Here is a 20238-nt window from a genome sequence, read left to right as displayed (position 1 = left end):
GTGCAGATACCAGCACCTCGGTGGGCAAAAGATTGGCGGCTAGTATCTTGGTGCACACTGGTGAGGGCATTTTACACTCATTTGAGGTGCAGACGGAGGCAGAGAGTGCCCAGAATGCCAGCAGTCAGAAGGCTGCTGGGAACCAGAGCGATGCTCAGTCAAAGGCTGAAGATGAGCCTCTGGAGTCGTCCATTAGGCGGCAGAAGCTGAATGCCCAGTAAGATGTGCAGCAGGGTCTGGCAAAGATCCATGAGGCTCTGCGTCCATGGTCTCCATTATGGAGGAGTACATGCGGAGCAGCAGCACTGCGTTGACCCTCGTGGCCAAGTGCACTGCTTCCCCCATTGAGAGAGCGGTGACTCTCATGGAGAGGTAGCTCCAGGAATAGAATCATGGTTTCCTGGGGTTGCGCTTGGACCTGCAAGCCCTCACACAGGCACTGACCTCAAGTGGTCAGTATCAATGTGGGAGACTGATGAGGCACCCAGTATCCCAGCTAGGTGCCCATCCATCAATGGTGAGAAGGGAGGTCCAGAGCGACCTCACATTGGCGCACGGGCTGCCTGTCATCTCTACGGGCTCCTCTCAGGGTGCACTGGATAATGGCAGAAGCTCCTCTGCCCCTCTGCCAGTGGCTGCTGCATCTGATGAGGCTGCGATGACTGGGGAGAAGCCAGCCATGGCTCCCTCCCAGGCAGGGCCAGCACAGGCTCCACTGGCCAGAGGACGACCGCCAAGGTCATCGAGGCCAACAAGATAGCAGAGTCAGCCTCCAATGCTGGTGCCAGCGACAGGGAAGCACCAAGATATAGTGCTCGCAAGTGTAAGTTAAAGGCACCGTGAGCAAAAGAGGGACAATTCACAGATGATTTTATGTTCAGTTATGTTTACTTTAACTATACTGGTCTAGGAATGAAGACCAGAGAAGTTTATATACATAGTTTGGAATTGTCAAAATGAGATAAATTTTGCTTTTGTCGTCATGGCCTGAGTATGCTTCACCTTTTTATTTTATTGGTGCGGGGTACGCCAGTTTGTAATGATGGACGTGAGTGGCGCTGAACTTTATTGCAGAGGCTCTGAATGTTCTTTGTGTTCAAATGAAAGGGTCCTTTCAGACACCCGGGATGGAAGCGGCAGCCCTGGCATGCGGTTGAAGCTAATCTTTGGCAGCCAGCTGAAGGAACGTTGAATTAAGCCATCCCTAGTGTCCCTGCCTTCCTGGAGGGTATCAAGATCTGCCTCCATGCCCTCAGTGTTCTCCTCACTGGGGTCCTCTTCTGACTCACTACTGGACTCATCATCTGTGGCCTGTGCAGCTGTGTCAAGATCCTCTTCCTCCAGGAGGTCTCCTCTTGCCAGTGCCAGATTATGGAGAGCACAGTATGCAACCACTATAAGTGACACTCGCTATGGGGGGTATTGTAATGCACCCCCTGAATGATCCAGGCATCGGAAGAGCATTTGGGAAGACCTATGGTCCTCCCTACCACCACCCTTGTGGAGGCATGACTCGTATTGTAACGCTGCTCTGCCTGTGTTCATGGTTGGCGGAGAGGCGTCAAGAGCCACCTTCTTCAACAGATAGCCATCCATCCAGATGGGTTAGAGCACAAAAGAGCCTCAGCACCTGAGAGTATCTGAGGATGTAAGTGTCATGGGAGCTGCCAGGGTACCTTGCACAGACTTGTAGAATCAGCATCCTGTGGTCACACACTATCTGCACGTTCATGCAGTGGAAACCCTTCCTGTTGACGAAGGCACCGGGCTCACCTGTTGGCGTCTTGATGGCCACATGTATACAGTCTATAGCACCCTGGACGCGGGGGAACCCAATATGCGCAGAGAAACCTTTGGCTCACTCAAACTAGCTGGCCTCAACCGTACAGTAAAGAATAAAGGTCAGTACCAACCTGAACAGAGCTTCTGTCCTCAGCTTGACTCAACTGTGGACAGCTGATTTGGAGACTCCACAAAGATCCCCTACTGACTCCTGGAAAATGCCAGAAGCATAGACGTTGAGGACCACTGTGACCTTCAGAGCCACTGGCATGGGGTGTCCACCCATACAGTCGGCATTGATCTCAGGGCTAATCATCTGATAAATGGAGGTCCTGCTCTCCCTTGAGAGGCGCAACCTCCTTCGGCAGTGCACCTCGGACATATTGAGGTAGCTGCATCGCTGCCTGTAAACCCTGGCAGAAGCATAGTGGCGTCTTCTGTGGTCCCTTCCGCTTTGGACTATTTGCCAGCCCTGCGCCCCTTGTGTCTGCACCTCTCCTCCCACAGGTCCCTCCCCTGGAAGCTGCACTGGGACACGTGGCCTCATCTCCCTTCTTCCCCTCTCTTCCTCCTCAGAAGAGGTGGCTCCAGTGGAGACCACAATCCCCATTACCAGGGTAAGGGAAGGCTGTCTGATACATGGAAGGGCCCACACAGTCTGAGTCCTCCAAGGGCCTTGCAGACAGCAATGAGTCCTGAAATGAAGCCTGGAAATGCTAAGAATGAAGCCCCGGACAGAAACGAGGCTACCAAATACCAATAAGCAACCAGCAGCAAACTATCCCCAAAACTCTTCACTATTCACATTGGTAATGCTGCTGACCCTTTTTATCCTGTCCTTGGATGAGGTTTGTGAAAGTGTCGGCTGGCTGCCTGCATGTTTTGCCTTTGCGACGAGATGAAAATCGCACAGGCAAGGAAAAATCACACTCAATTGGACTGGTTAAGAGCCTTAAGTGGCCACTTAATTAATGGCGGGTGCCGCTCCAGCACCCACGCTGCCCGTCGTGCAAAATATCACAAGTAGGCAATGATGTTGGGACACTCGCCCAATGTCATGGTCGAATGCACGTCTGCCAGCGGGACAAAAAATTCTGCCCCAAATGTTCACAACCCTTTGAATGCAGAAATCTCTCCATATCTCAATCCTAAATGATCAGTCCACGTCCTGCAACTGTGCCCGCAAGTTCTAGATTCCCCAGGCAGTGGAACCAACTTCCCAATGTCGGCCCTGTCAGGCCCTTTCAGAATCTCAGAGGTTTCAATGAGATCACCTCTCATTCTTCTAAACTCCAGAGAATATTGACTCAATTTACTCAGCACTTCAGGGAATATCGACTCATGGTATGATACCAAGAGTAATCCTGAGATCACTATACTTGAGGGCCTGCTCATTATTCGCTCTTAATTCATTAAACTACTTTCATAAGACATTGATCCTATGTTTTCCAATAAATTATTACCCAAATGAACCATGACCTCCAGCTGTTATTCCTGCCTTTCAATTAGTTGTTCTACCTGCTTTGTTGTATTCCTTACCCTGGGACCGAAAAGGCAACTCAAAATTCTGAATCATAGCTGAAAAATGTTGACATTTTAAAAAATTCATTCATGGGATGTGAGCATTGCTGGCTAGGCCAGCATTTATTGCCAGTCCCTAAATGCCCAAGAGAAGGTGGTGATGTGCTGCCTTCTTGAACTGCTACAGTCCATTTGTTGTAGGAACACCCATAGTGCTGTTCCAGGATTTTGACCCAGCAACAGCAGTGGTGATGGATAGGGTGCCAATTAAGTGGGCTGCTATGTCCTGGATACTGTTGAGCTTCTTGAATGTTGTTGGAGCTGCACTCATCCAGGCAAGTGGAGAGTATTCCATCACACTCCTGACTTGTGCCTTGTAGAATGTGGACTTGCTTTGGGGAGCCAGGAGGTGAGTTACTCTCCACAGAATTCCCAGCCTCTGACCTGCTCTTGTAGCCACAGTATTTATATGGCAGCTCCAGTTCAGTTTCTGGTCAATGGTAGCCCCCAGGATGTTGATAGTGGGGGATTCAGCAACGGTAATGCGATTGAATGTCAAGGGGAGATGGTTAGATTCTCTCTTGTTGGTAATGGTCATTGCCTGGCACTTGTTGGCATGAATGTTACTTGTCAGTAACATTCAGAAGAAGATAAACTTGTAAAAAACTCCAATTAACTCAATCTTTCTTTGGAGTGGTCATAGATATGCCAACTCTTGCAAATTGATCACGATTTCTTAGTCAAATTCAGCCTCACTCGCCATCTTGTGAGGAGCTCTGAAAACTCTGGATTTTTAATAGTCCTTCTACACACAGGCACCCAGTTGAGGACTGTGCATCTGACGTATCTGGGTGAATTATGGGGTGATGTAGATTGTGGTCCCAAAATTTGTGCTTCAGCTACAGAGATAGGATCTGTTGGTGGATTTGGGACACTCAGAACAGATAAGGGACCAAGCAGGCGGGTAACATTTGTATAATGAGATAAGATTAATTAGTGACTGATCCTCTGGGAAGGAATGATCATAATGATATAATTTCACATTGACTTTGAGATAATGTACATAAGCCTGAAACTAGAGCATTGAATCTAAATAAAGCCAATTACATTGGTATGAGGGGTGAATTGCCTTAGGTAGTTTGGGAAATTAGATTAAAAGGGATAACAGTAGGTGAGCAATGATGGACCTTTACTAAAATATCTCATAATTCTTAACAGTCAGAAATAAACCCTCCAAGTAAAAGGGGTGCACCCATAGTTAACTAAAGAGATTAGGCATAGTATTAGATTTAAAGAATTTTGCCAAGAAATAAAGAGGGAGAAAATAGAATACAAAAGTAAATTAGCCAGAAATATAAAAAAAAATTATAGGAGATTCTACAAGTATGTGAAAACAAAGAGTGTAGTGAAAGTAAATATGGATCTCTTAGTGACAGAGACAGGGGAAATTATACTGGGAAATAAGGAAATGGAAAAAGACATTAAACAAATATTTTGTGTTTGTCTTCACAGTAGAAGACACATCAAAAATTAGGGAACCAAGGGTCAATGAGAGTGAGGAACTTAAAATAATTAATCTTCGTCAGGAAGAAATACTAGAAAATTAATGGGACTGAAAGACAACAAATCACTTGGACCTAGCAACCTTCATCCTACAGCTCTGAAAGAGGTGGCTGCAGGGGTAGTGGATGCACTGGCTGTGATCTTCAGCTACTTCCTGATGTGTTGTCCAGTAAAGAGGACATCTGTAACCTGGGAAAATACAAAACATTTTTGAAGACGGGCTTTTAATAAGCCCACAACAAGTTTAATTGGCCTGATAATTGGTGCAGGCCAGTTCTGAGGCCCACAGTCCCCCTCCCTCAGGAAGATCAGGGAGGGTAGAAACAGAGACAGGACTTTTGGCTGCACAATGCTGGCTGCAGCCATTCTTTTTACAGGCTCGCCTCTGTTCCAGCCCAATTCAGGCCTGGAAAATCCAATCCAAGGAATCTGTAAATGAATATAGTCAGGTTAAGTCAGCCGGCAAGAAGGTGGAAGATGGAGTATAATGTGGGAAATGTAAAGTTATTCACTTTGGTTGGAAGAATAGAAAAATTGAATGAGCTAAAGATTGGTCTATGCCGCTGCTTATTTTGATGTGGGAGGCATGATACATGACCTGCACGTGCCCATTTAATTGGAAATAGGTAGCACGCAAATTTCATGTTGCCACCTCATTTACCTGGGCACAGGGCCAAGTGTATCCTATGCTGCTGGCTGCCTATGTGCTGAGCAACAAGCAAAGTGTGTGCTAATGGTATGTGATGCAGCCAGCTTTCTATTCTGAAAAGCAGTCTGTCCCTCTGAAAGGAAAGTTGCACTGGATTACTGGAGGCTGCTGAATACTGTTGCTACAATTGTGAACAATGAAAATGGAACGCAGGGAGGGGTCCAGGATCACGGATGTGGTGTCGGAGCCATTAGTGGTGATAAGGGACAGGAGGTAGTGGACACCATAGGGGGTTCATAAGGGATTGGAAATAAGTGGCCAGGGAGATCAATTCCCAATGTTTGACCTTGACGATTTATGCCACAAAAGGTGTAATGACCTCACACGGATGGTAAAGGTGGGTGAATGCAGCTTCATACGGCATCTTCCACTCATTGCTCCACAAGCCTCACAAACTAGTCAATGCATTACACCACTATCACTCACACAGTCTCAGTCCCTGGAATCATGCATAACATCCAGATACTCCATCTCACAAAGTTAGCAACACTGCCAATCTCACACACCTCTTGTTCACATTCATCCAGCTATTCAGCGATAGCAGGCATTACACTCAAATACAGTGTACACAATCACTGACATTCTTCACTCTCTCTTGCAGGACAAGTTGGTACAATGTAGAAGGGAGCAGAGCAGAACCAACAGGGGCCAAAGAAGTCCTGCAGCTCCTGATCCCTAACTAGGAGATGGTTCTCAGCATCATGGGCCATCAGTGACAGATCTGTGACCCTTATGTGGGACCTCTTCCACGAGTAAGTGGCCCTGGCTGCCATAGTTCCTGCTGTGACAGGCTGCGTTAAATTCAGCACCATATTTTTGAAAATGCCAAGTCCTGCTGGCCACAAAAGTGTTAGGATCACTTTGAGTAGACTGAAATTATGAATGCTGATAAACAGCATTGCTACATTCATTCGTTATGTTTGTGGTTGCCTCCTACAACCTAGCCAGATTGACAAAACTGATACTATCTTTTTAATTATGTTTTGAACCTTTCTCACAACTGCTGGTTTTAATGAAACCTTTGTCATGTAAGCTATGTTGTAACAAAAGTAACTAGAACTTTTTACAAGCCCATTAAAACATGCTGTCTGGCATACTGGAGGTTTTCTCTTATACAACTTAACAATTTAAACTGGACCCTACTTATAAGTAATGAGTAAGAAAGAGATGCAAGTCCTTTTGAACCTTAACTGGCTTAGATCTAATCAGATTTTGATGGCTCTCATAGTAAGCGCAACTTCAGGGCTATCCTCTTACGCAAAATGATTGGAATCCAAACCTGAACCTAAATTTCACCTTTGAGTTTGATTTAGATTTTATAAATACGGAACTTCAAATTTAAATCTCAGAATTGAATCTCCATCTGCACATTCAAACAAGAGAGATTATCTTCCTCCAGGCCAGTTTATGTGAAATAATTACTTCACCATTTTGATCTGAGTCATTCTTATTTTGTCAACAGCTATTGTGTCACTGTTAAGCTTTGCTGTGTTCTTGAACATATCTTTTTGAGGTTCTGTAACAACATGGCAAAGCATCACAAAATAATCCGTTTGAACCCCTTCTGTCAAACAAGCTCTTTGATAGCTGTACAGAGATGTAACTTACGTTAAATAATGTTGAAGCCCCATTGATAAGACAGATTTGCCAGCAGTCTCAAAAAAATGAAAAACTTTCATTTACATAGGACCTTTCATGACCACCAGATGTCTGAAAGCAATTACAGCCAATGGAGTCCTTTAGAAGTGTAGTCACTTGTACGGTCAGAAACGTGGCAGCCAATTTGCGCACAGCAAGCTCCGACAAACAGCAATATAATAAAAGCAAAATACGGCGGATGCTGGAATTCTGAAATGAAAACAGAAAATGCTGGAAAAACTCAGCAGGTCTGACAGTATCTGTGGAGAGAGAAACAGGGTTAACGTTTTGAATCCGTATGACCCTTCTTCAGAGCATGTCATATGGACTCGAAATGTTAACCCTGTTTCTCTCTCCACAGATGCTGTCAGACCTGCTGAGCCTTTCCAGCATTTTCTGTTTTTATACTCTACAAACAGCAATGTGATCTTGGCTAGATAATCTACTTATGCGATTTTGATTGAGGGATAAATATAGGCCAGGACACCAGGATTAGATGTGTGGGGGGGAATTTTATGATCCCACCAAAGTCAATGGACTTTTGAACAGCTCACCACATTTTACAGCCCTGCCCCCACCACAACTGGTCTATAACAGGACTGTAAAATTTCACCTCTTGCTCTTTTTTGCCATGGCATCTTATACGTCCACCTGAGAGGGTAGATGGGGCCTCAAGTTAACATCTCAAATGAAACAAGGTACCTCTGACAGTGCAGCATTCCTTCAGTACTGCAGTGGAGCATCAGTCTAAATTGTTGTGCTTCAGCCCTGCAGTAGAACTTGAACCAAAGCCTCAGTGGCACAAGTGCTACCAACTGAGCCGCAGCTGACACCAGAACCAGTTAGGTGTTTAACTATTTTGAGTAAAAAAAAGGCAAAAAATTAACTAAATTACTTAAATTCTGTTCTACCTTCCACAGCACACACACAGCTAGAAATATTGGCATTGCTAACAATACAAGAAACTGAATTAATGGATTATGTTCCAGTTACCTGCTAAGTGCCCTCCTTTTAATTGGCATATAAATATGCCAGAATCATTGGATCTTTTAATCTGATTTAAGACAAATTTATTTATGAATCCTTTATAATCAGGAACCAATTTTGACCATTGATGAAATTAAAGACTTCAGGAAATATCTGCCAAAAAAGATTCAGATGTTACCCTGATGATGGAATTTCACCAAGCTATTAACTCTCTCAGAGACCATGAATTTTTCACTGTTAGGAAAAAATAAATGATGGCAGTGCAAAGCATATCCTCATTTTAAACCAATTCAAAGAAAGTGCAATCTCATGAATCTTGATTTTCTTTAAAAAATTAAAACATGCAAACATATGCTGAAAATTTCTCTGCAATTAACTATGAATTACATCTGGTTAAACTTTCAGCAATTAATTGAATCACAAAATAATAATAACTTACATTCATTTTAAGCACCTTAAATATAGTAAAACATTCTACAATAATAGGAATGTTATCAAACAAAATTTAACACCAAACCACAAAAAATTTTTAGGACAGGTGAGTGGTAGATTTTAAGGAACATTTTAAATGCGGAGAGAGGTAGGAAGGCATAGGTAGAGAATTCCAGAACCCAGGGCCCAAGCAGCAGAAGGCACTGTAGCCAATGACAAAGAAATTAAAATCAGGGATGCGCAAGAGGCCAGAATTGGAAGAACACAGGGATTCAGAAGGTTGTAGATTCTTGGGGGACCCCAGAGGCAATGGTAAATGAGGAAAAAGAGAAGACATTGCAAGTGATTCTCAGGCTATGCCTGCATGGATAGATAAGCATGGAACCAGGTGAGGGCAGTCCCACCCAGCTAGATGACAGAAGGGAGGCATTAGGGGAGAATGGTGTGTTTAACTGTGTCAAAGACTGGAGACAGGTCAAGAAAGATGAGGAGGAATAGTTTACTTTGGTCACAGTCACAAAGAATACAATTTGTGATTTTAATAAGGATCAATTCAGTGCTGTGATAGGGAGAAAAATCTGACCGGACGGATGGATTCAAACATGGGCCAGAATTTTTCAGTTGGTGGGTGGGCTCAGTGGGAGCGGGCGAAGTGGCCGTGCAGCTGATCGCCGCCCGCAACCGACTCCGCGCTGCCATTTTATGCGGGCAGGCCAATTAAGACCTGCCCAGTGTAAGACGCGAGCCATGGTGCTCAGCACTACCTGTGCAGGCGGGGACAGGAGAGAGAATCGGGGCCAGCGCTCTTCCGTGCATGCGTGCAAAAGAACACTTCAATCTCCCTGAGGCGCGGAGCTGCCTCAGGGAAAGTGAATGGCTATTGAAATTACTAAATAAATGGTTTAAAAATGTAATTAAATGTCCCCTCATGTGTCACATGAGATGGGACATGTTTTTATATTTGGGAAAAAACCTCATGGATGAGGTTTCCTAAAAAACGTGAAGCCCGCTTGGCCTTTTCATCTGTCGCCAACCTTAAGGTTGGATGGTCAGCATTAACAATTACCTTAATTACTTCCTTAATGGCCTTAATAAGCCGTTTACATTTCAGCTGACTCTGGCGCATGCCCGCCAAATGAAATATCATGGGACTGCGTGGTGACATCGGGACGCATGCCCAAGATGATCGCGCGTCATTTTATGCGTCGCATGTCGGGCTCGCCTCTGCACCGACTGAAAAATCCTGCTCATGGAGTTCGAAGAAAGCTAGACGCCAACTTGAGAGGCAACAATACTTTCAAGAACTTTGGAGAGGAAAGGGAGGTTGGGGATAAGACAGTACTTTTCAAGGACACAGGGATAAAGAATGGCTTTTTTGAAAGGGGTGACAGCAGGTTTGAAGGGGGGGGGCCTACAATATCCAAGGAAAGGGAACAGTTAACATTATTAACTAACATAGAGGTCAGGAAATGAAGTTTGGTAGGAATGTGGTTGAAGGAGCAGAAGTAGATATCGTCAACAAGGTGCACTTGGAGAGGGCAAGAGTGGAGATAGAAGAGAAACTAGAAAAAGATAATAGCTCATATAGCACACAAGGGAGCCATTCCACTCAGCTTTTTGAAAGAGCTATCCTATCATTCCCAATTCACTGCTCTTTCCCCATAGCCCTGCAAATTTCTGCCTTTCAAGTTGGTATTCAATTTCCTTTTGTGAGTTACTATGGAATCTGCTTCCACCACCCTTTCAAGCAGTTTGTTCCTGATCAGAACAACTTGTTGCATAAAAAATATTTTCATTACCCTGGCCCGGATGTGCCAATAATCCTAAATTGGTTACTAGCCATCCTGCCAGAGGTAACAGTTTCTCCCTATCAACTCTCTCAAAACCACTCATAACGTTGAAAAGCTTTATCAAATCTCTCCTTAAACCTCCTCTTCCTAAGGAAAACAATCTCAACTTCTCTACCCTCTCCACATAAATGAAGACACTCATCCTTGGTACCATGCTGGTAAATCTCCTCTGCATCCTCTCCAACATCTTGACATCTTTCCTAAAGTGTGAAGTCAGAATTGGACATCCTACTCTAAATGAAGCCTAACCAGTGATCTATAAAGGCTTACCATAACTTCTTTAATTTTGTAATCTATGCCTCTTTTTATAAAGCCCAGGATCCTGTAATTATGTCCCCACGTTTTGAATTTCATTGGACATAAAATAAAGGAAATGCAGTGAAAGCTGATTGATGCTAATACAAACTAGAATAAACACTCTCATGCACTTACGAACACACAAACATACGAATTAGGAGCAGGAAGAGGCCACTCGGCTCTTTGAGCCTGCTTCACTATTCAATAATATCGTGGCTGATCTGATCGTAACCTCAATCCTACATTCCCACCTACCCCCAATAACCTTTAACCTCTTTGCTTACCATGCCTCTACCTTAAAAATATTCAAAGGCTCTGCTTCCACTGCCTTTGGAGGAAGAGAGTTTCAAACACTCACCACCCTCTGAGAGAAAAATTTCTCCTCATCTCTGTCTTAAATGGGTGACCCAACAGTGACCCCGAGTTCTAGATTCTCCCACAAGAGGGAACATCCTCTCCACATAGACCCTATCAACACCCCTCAGGATCCTATTTGTTTGAATCAAGTCGCCTCTTATTCTTCTAAACTCCAGTGGATACAAGTCTAGCCTGTCCAACCTTTCCTCATAAGACAACCCACCCAATCCAAGTTTAGTTTAGTAAGCCTTCTCTGAACTGCTCACAATGCATTTACATCCTTCCTTAAATAAGGAGACCAATACTGTACACAGTACTCAAGATGTGGTCTCAACAATGCCATGTATAACTGAGGCATAACCTCCCTACTTTTGCATTTACTTCCCCTCGCAAAAAATGATAACATTCTATTAGCTTTCCTAATTACTTGCTGTATCACTTTTGTGATTTATCCCTTTGTAGACTCTGTGTGTCCTCTTCATATCTTACTATCCTACCTATCTTTGCGTCATCAACAAATATAGCAACCATACCTTCGGTCCCTTCATCCAAGTCATTTATACAAATTGTAAAAGATTGGGGCCCCAGCACTGATCCATGTGGCACATCACTCATTACGTCTTGCTGACCAAAAAAAAGGACCCATTTATTTTTTTTTCATTCATTTACAATGGAATGCTAGTCCAACACAGGTTAGAGTTCAGACATTATATCCAATCAGGCTTCTTCGGCCAATGACCTCGCCAATGTAAAACCACATCACAACTTCCGTGGCCACAAGTGTGTTCCTCAGGGCATCCTTTACTCTTATTTGTTTGTAACTCCCAGCTTTAAATGATGCCATAAGACCCTTGAAGCTTTCAACAGCTACTGGGATTTCTCCAGGAGTTGGAGGAGTCAGCTCCACCCGAGCATATTTCCAGAAGGTAGCCAGACGTGGTTTAGAGTAATTAGCAGCAGCCAGGGCGAGCTTGGGGTCGCCAGTCACCACTTTCTGCACCAACCGCTGCGCCGCCTCCGCCATCTTCACAATACTGTTTCTAGCTAGCTAGCCTGTTAGCTGGCCAATCTTCTATCCATGCCAATATGTTAGTCCCTACATTATGAGCTTTTATTTTCCGCAATAATCTTTGACGTGGCACCTTATCAAATGCCTTCTAGAAATCTAACCAGTACATCCACTGGTTCCCCTTTATTCACAGCAAAGATTACTTCTTCAAAGAACTCCAATAAATTGGTTAATCATCATTTCCATTTCACAAAATCATATTGACTCTGCCTGATTACCCTGAGTTTTTCCAAGTGCCCTGCTATAACATAATTAATAATAGTTTCTGACATTTTCTCTATGACAAATGTTAAGCTAACTGACCTTAAACAGATGAAGCCACCCAAAAGTATATAAAAATAATAAGCATCAGGGAGTAAATTCAAGATTGTAATCCATTTTAGGATTCAAATAAGGGCTTATATACCTCAAGCATTGCTCTCCAAATGTAGGATTAAATATAAACCTCCTTAACATCTGTGATTATCTACCTGCTGTATAAGCTGCGCAAAGAGCAAGGATTGTATTGTAATATCCATATTTGATATTGATGAACAGTTCCTAGGTATAACTGAACACATCCTGAGATTTACATGACGGTTGAAATTACACAAACTGCACTATTTATGTATCAGTAAACTGACTATGCTGGCTTAATCATTGTTATTATTGTTCATAAATCTCTACACTGATTAGCTTTAAAAAAATCTCAAGAATGCAGGGCATCATAGTGAGAGAGATCACCAGGACATTAATGAATTATGCCATGGATTGTTTCCATCCCAGTTTTCATTAGGTAACCAGCTCCTGATCTAAAGATGACTCCACATCTGAGTCAGCTGAATCTATGTCCTTTAGTCTGTGGTACAGAATATTGATATTATCTTGTGCTGTATACTTTACTGCTTTGAATCAATCTGTTCAGTTATCTGTTTCTTTAACTGTCAAGTCATTTTAGTATATCCTAGAATGAGCTCTTATAATAAGCATAGATTAATATACAACATTTATCACAGGAAAACATTCTTCTTTTTGTCATGGTAGAGGAAAGTAGAATTATGCCTAGAAGGCAGTTAATCATAATGCTGCATTAAACAATATTGAAATGTTTGCATGCCTTTGTCACCTCCAAACTCAACTACTACAATTAACCTTATTGACCTACCAGCCTGCATAAAACCCCATTTGCCCAAGGCCCGTGTTTTTGCTCGCCAATTGGATAGTGCAACTCAATAAATTGCCCGGCTTGACGCAACTACCTCAAGAAAATGTACTTTGAGTGGCGCGATGTTTGCTCCAAGGAGGTGGATGAAGGATGGTGTTGGGCCTGCCGCCCCCCCAACATGGGTCGGAGATAACCACAGGCACCAAGTGCCAAGGCAGGTTGTTTAAAAGGCCCACTTTGATCGTCTGGGGCTTCATCCCAGTTTTTTGTTAAATATTAGGCCCTCTAGCCCTAGCTCGTCACACCCCTTCAACCTCAACCACTCCTCATGCCCCATCCATGCCAACCTACGCCACCCCACTCACTCCCATGGTCCCTCATACCCTCCAAGCCACCCCACCCAGCCCCCATGGCCCCTTATAGCCCCATGCTAACTTAACGCCAATTCATGTGAACCCATGCCTCCCAAACCCACCACCCTTTCTTTGCCCTCACATCCTCCATGCCAGTCACCCATATCCAGCATGGCCTGACTTCAAGAGCCATGTTCAAGAGCCCACTCATGAAAGCCCATTCAAAACTTTAAAAGCCCCTCACATACTTATGATCTCCTCCATTCCGCCAGGGTAAATCACTCTCCTCGTCACACTCAACTCACATACTCACAAACCATCATGCATCCACGGGCATCTCACTCACTACCAGTTCAAGGGACATCACCATTCACTCTCTCACACACCATCATCTGCCTTGTGGATCGTGTCCTCATCCTGTCCATGTCACCATTCACCACCCACACATGCCAGGAATCCTTATCATCTGGCATGGCAGGCATCCTGCTTACATTCTCTCCATCTGTATTCATGCAGGACAAGCTGGCACACAACAAAAAGGAGAGGTCACAGACATCAAGATCCTCACGGACTTTGAAAATAGAGTCATCCAGCTGGCTGGCGACGATCTGGACCATTCCTGTGCTGATGATGAGGTCGGCGATGCTCAACCAAGTAAGGATCTAGCAGTGCAATATCCATCAGACAACCATGCTGTGAGTCAGTTCCCTGTTCTGCAGTCCCTTACCATGCCTTAATTATCTCTCCTTGCTGTCGCAGGCACATCAGGGAAGCAGCTGAGGGGGTCCACGGACCCAGGTCCTCGGCTCAAGCCCCAAAGACACCTCGGAAGAAGAACCTGATGACACCCTAATTGAAGACCTGTCACAGCACTACCCACACCGTCCACCAGCGCAGAGACATACACCTTGGTGAGACCTAGTTCTAGAGTAGCCTCGGGCTCACAAACTGGTGAGCACATCACACTGTCTGATCCACAGCAAGCAGCAGCAGGGACTTTCCAGGTCTCCGTCACTCGGGAGATTGCTGGAGATCAGAAATCTGCTGAATTTGAGTCAGATTATGAATCCTGGACTCAGTCATACCTCAGTTGATGGAGCTGCAAAGGCAAACTCGGGAACATCAGGAAGGGATGTCCACTGCACTCCTCAGATTGCAAGACACGATGGAGGACTCCATCCGCCTTCAGCCTGAGGTGATAGCCTCAGCATTCCAATACACCGAGGTCAACACAGTAGGGTGACAGCTGTCATGGAGACCTTGGTCCAGGACATCGGTCCTGCACAGGCTGAACTCCATCACTGATGCCATAATTGGCTTCCAACAGTATCAATGCGAGAGGGGTGCGAGGCAGTTCAATCTCACTCCAGCTTCCCCTTCTCTTCAAGGAGTCAGCCAGGGGCCCTCAGGCACCCATAGGGAGGAGGAGCAGCAGGTGCACACCCCAGGCCCATCCACACACATGACACTGGGAGTGTCCGGCCCATCCAAATCCCCTCTTTCTATGACCCCAACAGCTTCAGCTCCACAGGCCGAGGAAGGTGCCATTGCCACACAGCAGGACCCAAAACACAGGCCTCAGTTCACCAGAGGACACCCGCCAAGGTCATTACAGACAGGGCATAGCAGTCAGCAGGCAGCCTCTACCTCCGTTGTGGATGTTGGGGGAAGCACCAAGATATAGCAGGAGGGTTAGGAAGGTTAAGAAGATGTCATTTCACAGCCTGGGCATGGATATTAATCACCTGCACTTAATGTTCACTATTGTAAATAAACTCCCAAGAATATCTCCGTGCCTATCCTTGTTATGATGAGCAGTGTTTGTGTCATTCAGATGTGTAACCTTGGTTCCTGCACAAGATAAAGGCAGGCTCGGTCCAGGGCCTCTTCCCTATGTAGTGTGTAATCTTCAGGCCAAAGTGATGATCCGGCCTCACACTCACTGGACACATTAGTGATTCCTGCACCTCGATGGTGCTTGTCATTGCTGCCAGAATATCGTGAGCAGGCCTCACAGAGTTCTATAATTCTCTGTGTGCCCTCACACCTTGGAGGTGAGGCTGGCCCCCATCTCTCCAGCATCTGTGACCAGTGATGCCATGCTCCTGAAGGGGTCAGCTGTTGAAGACCGACATAGGATCCAGTTTCCCGGCTGCATCTTTATGATATGACCCTGATCACAGAGTGCAAGCGAACTACCCTCAGTCAGACAGGAGTCAGACATTCACAGAGGCTATATGAAAAGTTCTGGAGTGTCCTCACTGCATGTTATCATCATCCTTTTGGAATCTAGTGACTATTGGGGTCTCTGCTATGCCTCCATGACATGAGCCTAAGCACTGAGGGTAGCTGCACTGCACACAGGAGTCAAACGTTCACAGGTGCAAGGTGAAGATGTCAGAACTGTCCTCACTGCATCTCATCATCATCCTCCACGAATCTTGCAGCTATGAAGTGTTCCCGAATGCGCCTGCCTCATCTGGCCAGTGCAATGGCCACATCGCCGGCATCCTCGCCTTCGGTGACCTCATCATCGCCATCCCCTTCGAAGGCCTCCACATGGGAGGAGATGTGCAGCTCCTACATCTTGTCCTCAGCCAGGTCCTCCCCCAGTTGCAGGGTCAGGTTGTGGAGCATGCAGCAAATGATGATGATGCGCAACACCCTCTGGACCTGTCGAGGCACCAGAACCTCACTTTCAAAATGCCTATTGTTTGCTCCACCAAAGTCCGGGTTGCGGCACGACACTCAAATACCATTGCTTTGCTGCAGTCTGAGGCCGTACAAGCATCATCAGCCACGTCCTCTGTGGGTAGCCTTTGTCCCTGAGGGGCCAACCCTGCAGCTTCTCCAGACCCTGGAAGATTTCAGGGATCTGAGACCTGCTAAGGATGTAGGAGTCATGGATACCCCCTGGGAACCATGCATAGACCTGTAGGATGTGATTGTGGTGCTCACACACCAGCTAAACATTCAGTGAGTGGAAGCCCTTGCAGTTGACGTAGTTGACTACTTGCTGCCACAGAGATCTAATACCACATGAGTGCAGTCAATGGCATCCTGCACTTGTGGAAGACCAGAGATCTGCACAAATCCAAGCACTCTTGCTTCCTGGCTTTCCTGATCCCGGGTGAAATGCACAAAGTTTGGTGCCTTCGTGAAGATGGCGTCCATGACCTCCTGGACACCCTTGTGCGTGGAGGCTTGCGAGATCCCACACAGGGCACCTGAGAAGCCCTGGAAGGAGCCACTGGTGTAAAAATTGAGCACTGCAGTCACTTTCATGGCCACTGGCAGTAGATGCCCTCCATGTCCTCAGGTGGCATATGTGACTGATTAGTTCCCTTGACATGCGCAGTCTTCAGCAATGCTGGTTCTCAACCATCTGCAGAAATGACTGCCAGCATCTATAGACCCTGGGTCTAGTGAAGCGCCTACAAGGGACGCTTACTGTGGATTTTCAGCTGCATGCACAACAGACCCTGCTGCCCCTTCACCTTGAGAGAGGTGCTCCTCCCTTGGCTGAGCCAGCCGCCTCCGTTGCACTCTTCTTCTTCTTCTCTGGTCTCTGTAAGCTATGAGGCATACTGCTAAATCATCAGGCTCCATGATCCTGATGTTCTCCTCCTGCAGGATCAAAGAGAGAGAGATGTGTGGGCTAGCAACGATGTACTAAGAACCTCTCTTGGTTAAGTCTGAAGGCTTCTTCAAGCATGCAGGAGACTGCTGGCCACCACTTGGATGGCCCGTGCGTAATGCGCTCATTGGCTGCCCGAAACCCCACCCACCTCTACCCCACTCCACTTGAGCATGCTGTGCTCTCAGCTCAGGTGCAGGCATTCTCCTAACCCGCACTGCAAGGCTGAGCTGTTAGCTTGTACCATGATGGACGCTGGTCCAAACCTTAATAAAGACATTGCAAGGGGCTGTGAGCGCCTCCACCAGTGACTGCACCATGGCCACCATTCACAAGGGGATTCGACAACTTGCCCAGTTGGCCAATTGCTTTGCTGCCCCCTAAAACGCACATTAATTTGCCACCTGTGCCCGAGGAGTGAAAAATTCTGGAGCATTTGTGAGCACTTTCATGCTTTTGTGTTACTTGAGTGGACAGAAAAGCTTCAGAAGCCCGATTCCAAGAATGTCAATGGAGCTGCTGCTGAACGGTCTCAGCTGCAGAAGAATGTTCACTTTTGCCAAGCTTTTCCAAGTGCGTGACTGCTTCCCTCACCACCCCCTGAGCATGTGAATGAATATTTCCTTTAGTCTGTGCTGCCTTGCCCACCATCCCCACAGCAGTGCTTTAATATTTCTTTCAGTGTGTGCTGTTTTGCTCCACCCCACATCCCACCCCCAACCTCCAGTCTGACCCACACTGGGGCCCTTGCTCTAGTGCCGCACTGAAAGCCAGCTGGGAAAAAGCGACTTGCATGTCCCTCCCACGAATGCGCGGCGCTCTTCCTTGATGTCCTACGGGCGATGCTCGTCAGCACTGCGCAAGGCTGTGTGCACTCACCTCCGAGTTCCCTTCGAAGTTCAGCTCACCAGGTGCACGCCTTTTAAAAGCAGTCATGAAGTGCGCCATTCTGAAGTCACACTGAAGTGGGTGGTACATTTGATGTCAGGGGATGATTCTGGCGAGCAAGGCTTATAATCAGATGCAAATGTATTAAACGACGTTCCTGACGTGAGGCCATGGGAAACACAGCGCACCATTGATGGATGATCGCAAACTGGTATCACGATGGCGTAAAACTGATTTTTGGTCTTCTTGCCATATTGTCCCTGCTCCCCCCTGCCCCCCCCCCCAACCTTGGCACCTGAAACTGCTTTGTTACTCATATTTCCTGTCCTCCTGAGGCCCTTGAACCTCTTGGGCCACTGTACCCAAGTTTAAAGAACCACACACCTGCTGCTCACTTTCTTATCCTCTCCTATCCATATGGTTTGAGAGGCTGGCCTCTTCTGCCCCTCCTTGGTAAACATCACTTCGCTTCATTCTCTCAGATCCTACAGCAGGATCTCCAGGTAACTGTATAAGGCTGAAAGGAGAGGGGCTGGCAACCATCTCAGGTTTTTCTATTTCTGTGGTTGTTGAAACCTCAGGAATCAACATACAGTTCAACCAATCTGACCTCAGCCAGGATCCCTTTAACTAGAAATCCTTCCTTTGACAAATTTAGTGCATCATCCTACTCACGTTCTCTGATTTGTCGGGTATCCTGGAAGAGTGATGCTGATACTATGATGAGTTAAAGAGCCACTGCAAAGCCCGCTGACAGAACAAACAGGTTTCCAACCTGCTACCAGCCTCCACACTGTGTGAGGGTCTGTTAGGATAAAATTCCAATCCGACTGTGGCCCAGGCCAGAATGTAAAACAATAAACATCTGCATGATCCACATCCCCACTCGCGCCCACTTCTACCCATCAGTTCTTTCCATTCTATTCTATTCATTTTCAATAAAGACAAACGGAAACTAGAATATTGGAGACCAGCCAGGGATACATTGGAATAATTAAGTCTAGAGGTAACAAAAGCATAAATGAGGGTTTCAGCAGCACATCAGCTGTGACAGAGGCAAAGTCGGGTGATGTCCTGAGGTGGAATAGACGATATTAGTGAGGGCGGGAATATGAGGTCAGAAACTTATCTCAAGGTCAGTTGTGACACCAAAGTTGTGAACAGACTGGCTTAATCTCAAACTGTTGCTAGGGAGATGGATGGAGTCAGTAGGTTGGGAAAGGAGTTTGAGGGAGCAGAGACCAAAAATGATTGCTTAAGTCTTCTTGGTATTTAACTGGATGAAATTTCTGCTCATCCAGTACGGGCTGTTGAATAAGCAGTCTGATACTTTACTCAATTTAGTCTCTCCCTAAGGAAAACTAATTACATATACCTTTCTGCAGGGTGTCTTTTACGTTAAAGATCCTATATCAAAGCAAGTTGTTGCTATTTGTCTAAGTGAGTTTGTCTAAATAAAAAATATTCTATGTATTATTGCTAATTATCAACAGTATTTTTGTTACCAAGTATAGCTCAATATTTTCTTATTACCTAACCAGTATATATATATATATATATATAAATATATATATGTATATATTTACTGAGTGTTGCCATGGTCTCACAGTTTAAGGTAGTTTTTCATCTTGACTGGGATTCCCTACATGTTTTCTTTTCCAGAAATAATAAGGTGGTGCCTTTTAACTGGCTGAAAGCAAACCTTTTTTCTTCTGAGACACCCATAAAATGACTCTACCTCACAACGAGCTTTAAAACAAAGAACCAACAGTGTCTGTCCTGTGCAGACATGCAGTGCAATCAAGTGATTCATGAGAAAAGGAAGACTGAACCTCTTTTACAGAAACAACAATCTCCCCTAAGGCAAATTTCCTATTTCAGGTGATTAGAGCAACCCAGTCAGTCAGTTTAGGTGTGTGTAAGCTAATGTGAGGCATCTTTGTTTTACAGTATTTCCAATAATATTGAATTAAAATGCATCTGACAATTCAAAAGAAAGTCTGTATTAGTT

At 45.4% G+C, this 20238-nt stretch overlaps 2 protein-coding genes across 3 annotated transcripts in view; both read right to left on the bottom strand.

Moving 5' to 3' along the window:
* creb5b (cAMP responsive element binding protein 5b) overlaps nt 1–20238 on the bottom strand; it is a 461587-nt gene that overhangs the window by 184467 nt on the left and 256882 nt on the right. The gene's annotated exons all lie outside the window — the stretch shown is intronic.
* On the bottom strand, nt 11798–12160 carry LOC121276226 (ATP synthase subunit g, mitochondrial-like). Its single transcript, XM_041184409.1, has one exon. The coding sequence runs from the start codon at nt 12158–12160 to the stop codon at nt 11837–11839; it is 324 nt and encodes a 107-aa protein (XP_041040343.1). The 3' UTR covers nt 11798–11836.

Source organism: Carcharodon carcharias, chromosome 3 (genome assembly GCF_017639515.1).
Source record: "Carcharodon carcharias isolate sCarCar2 chromosome 3, sCarCar2.pri, whole genome shotgun sequence".
NCBI lineage: Eukaryota > Metazoa > Chordata > Chondrichthyes > Lamniformes > Lamnidae > Carcharodon > Carcharodon carcharias.
This window is presented reverse-complemented; position numbering and strand designations above follow the sequence as displayed.

Bases quoted from the DNA above. Each gene is read 5' to 3' on its own strand.
- LOC121276226 (XM_041184409.1), bottom strand. From the start codon at position 12,160: ATGGCGGAGGCGGCGCAGCGGTTGGTGCAGAAAGTGGTGACTGGCGAC.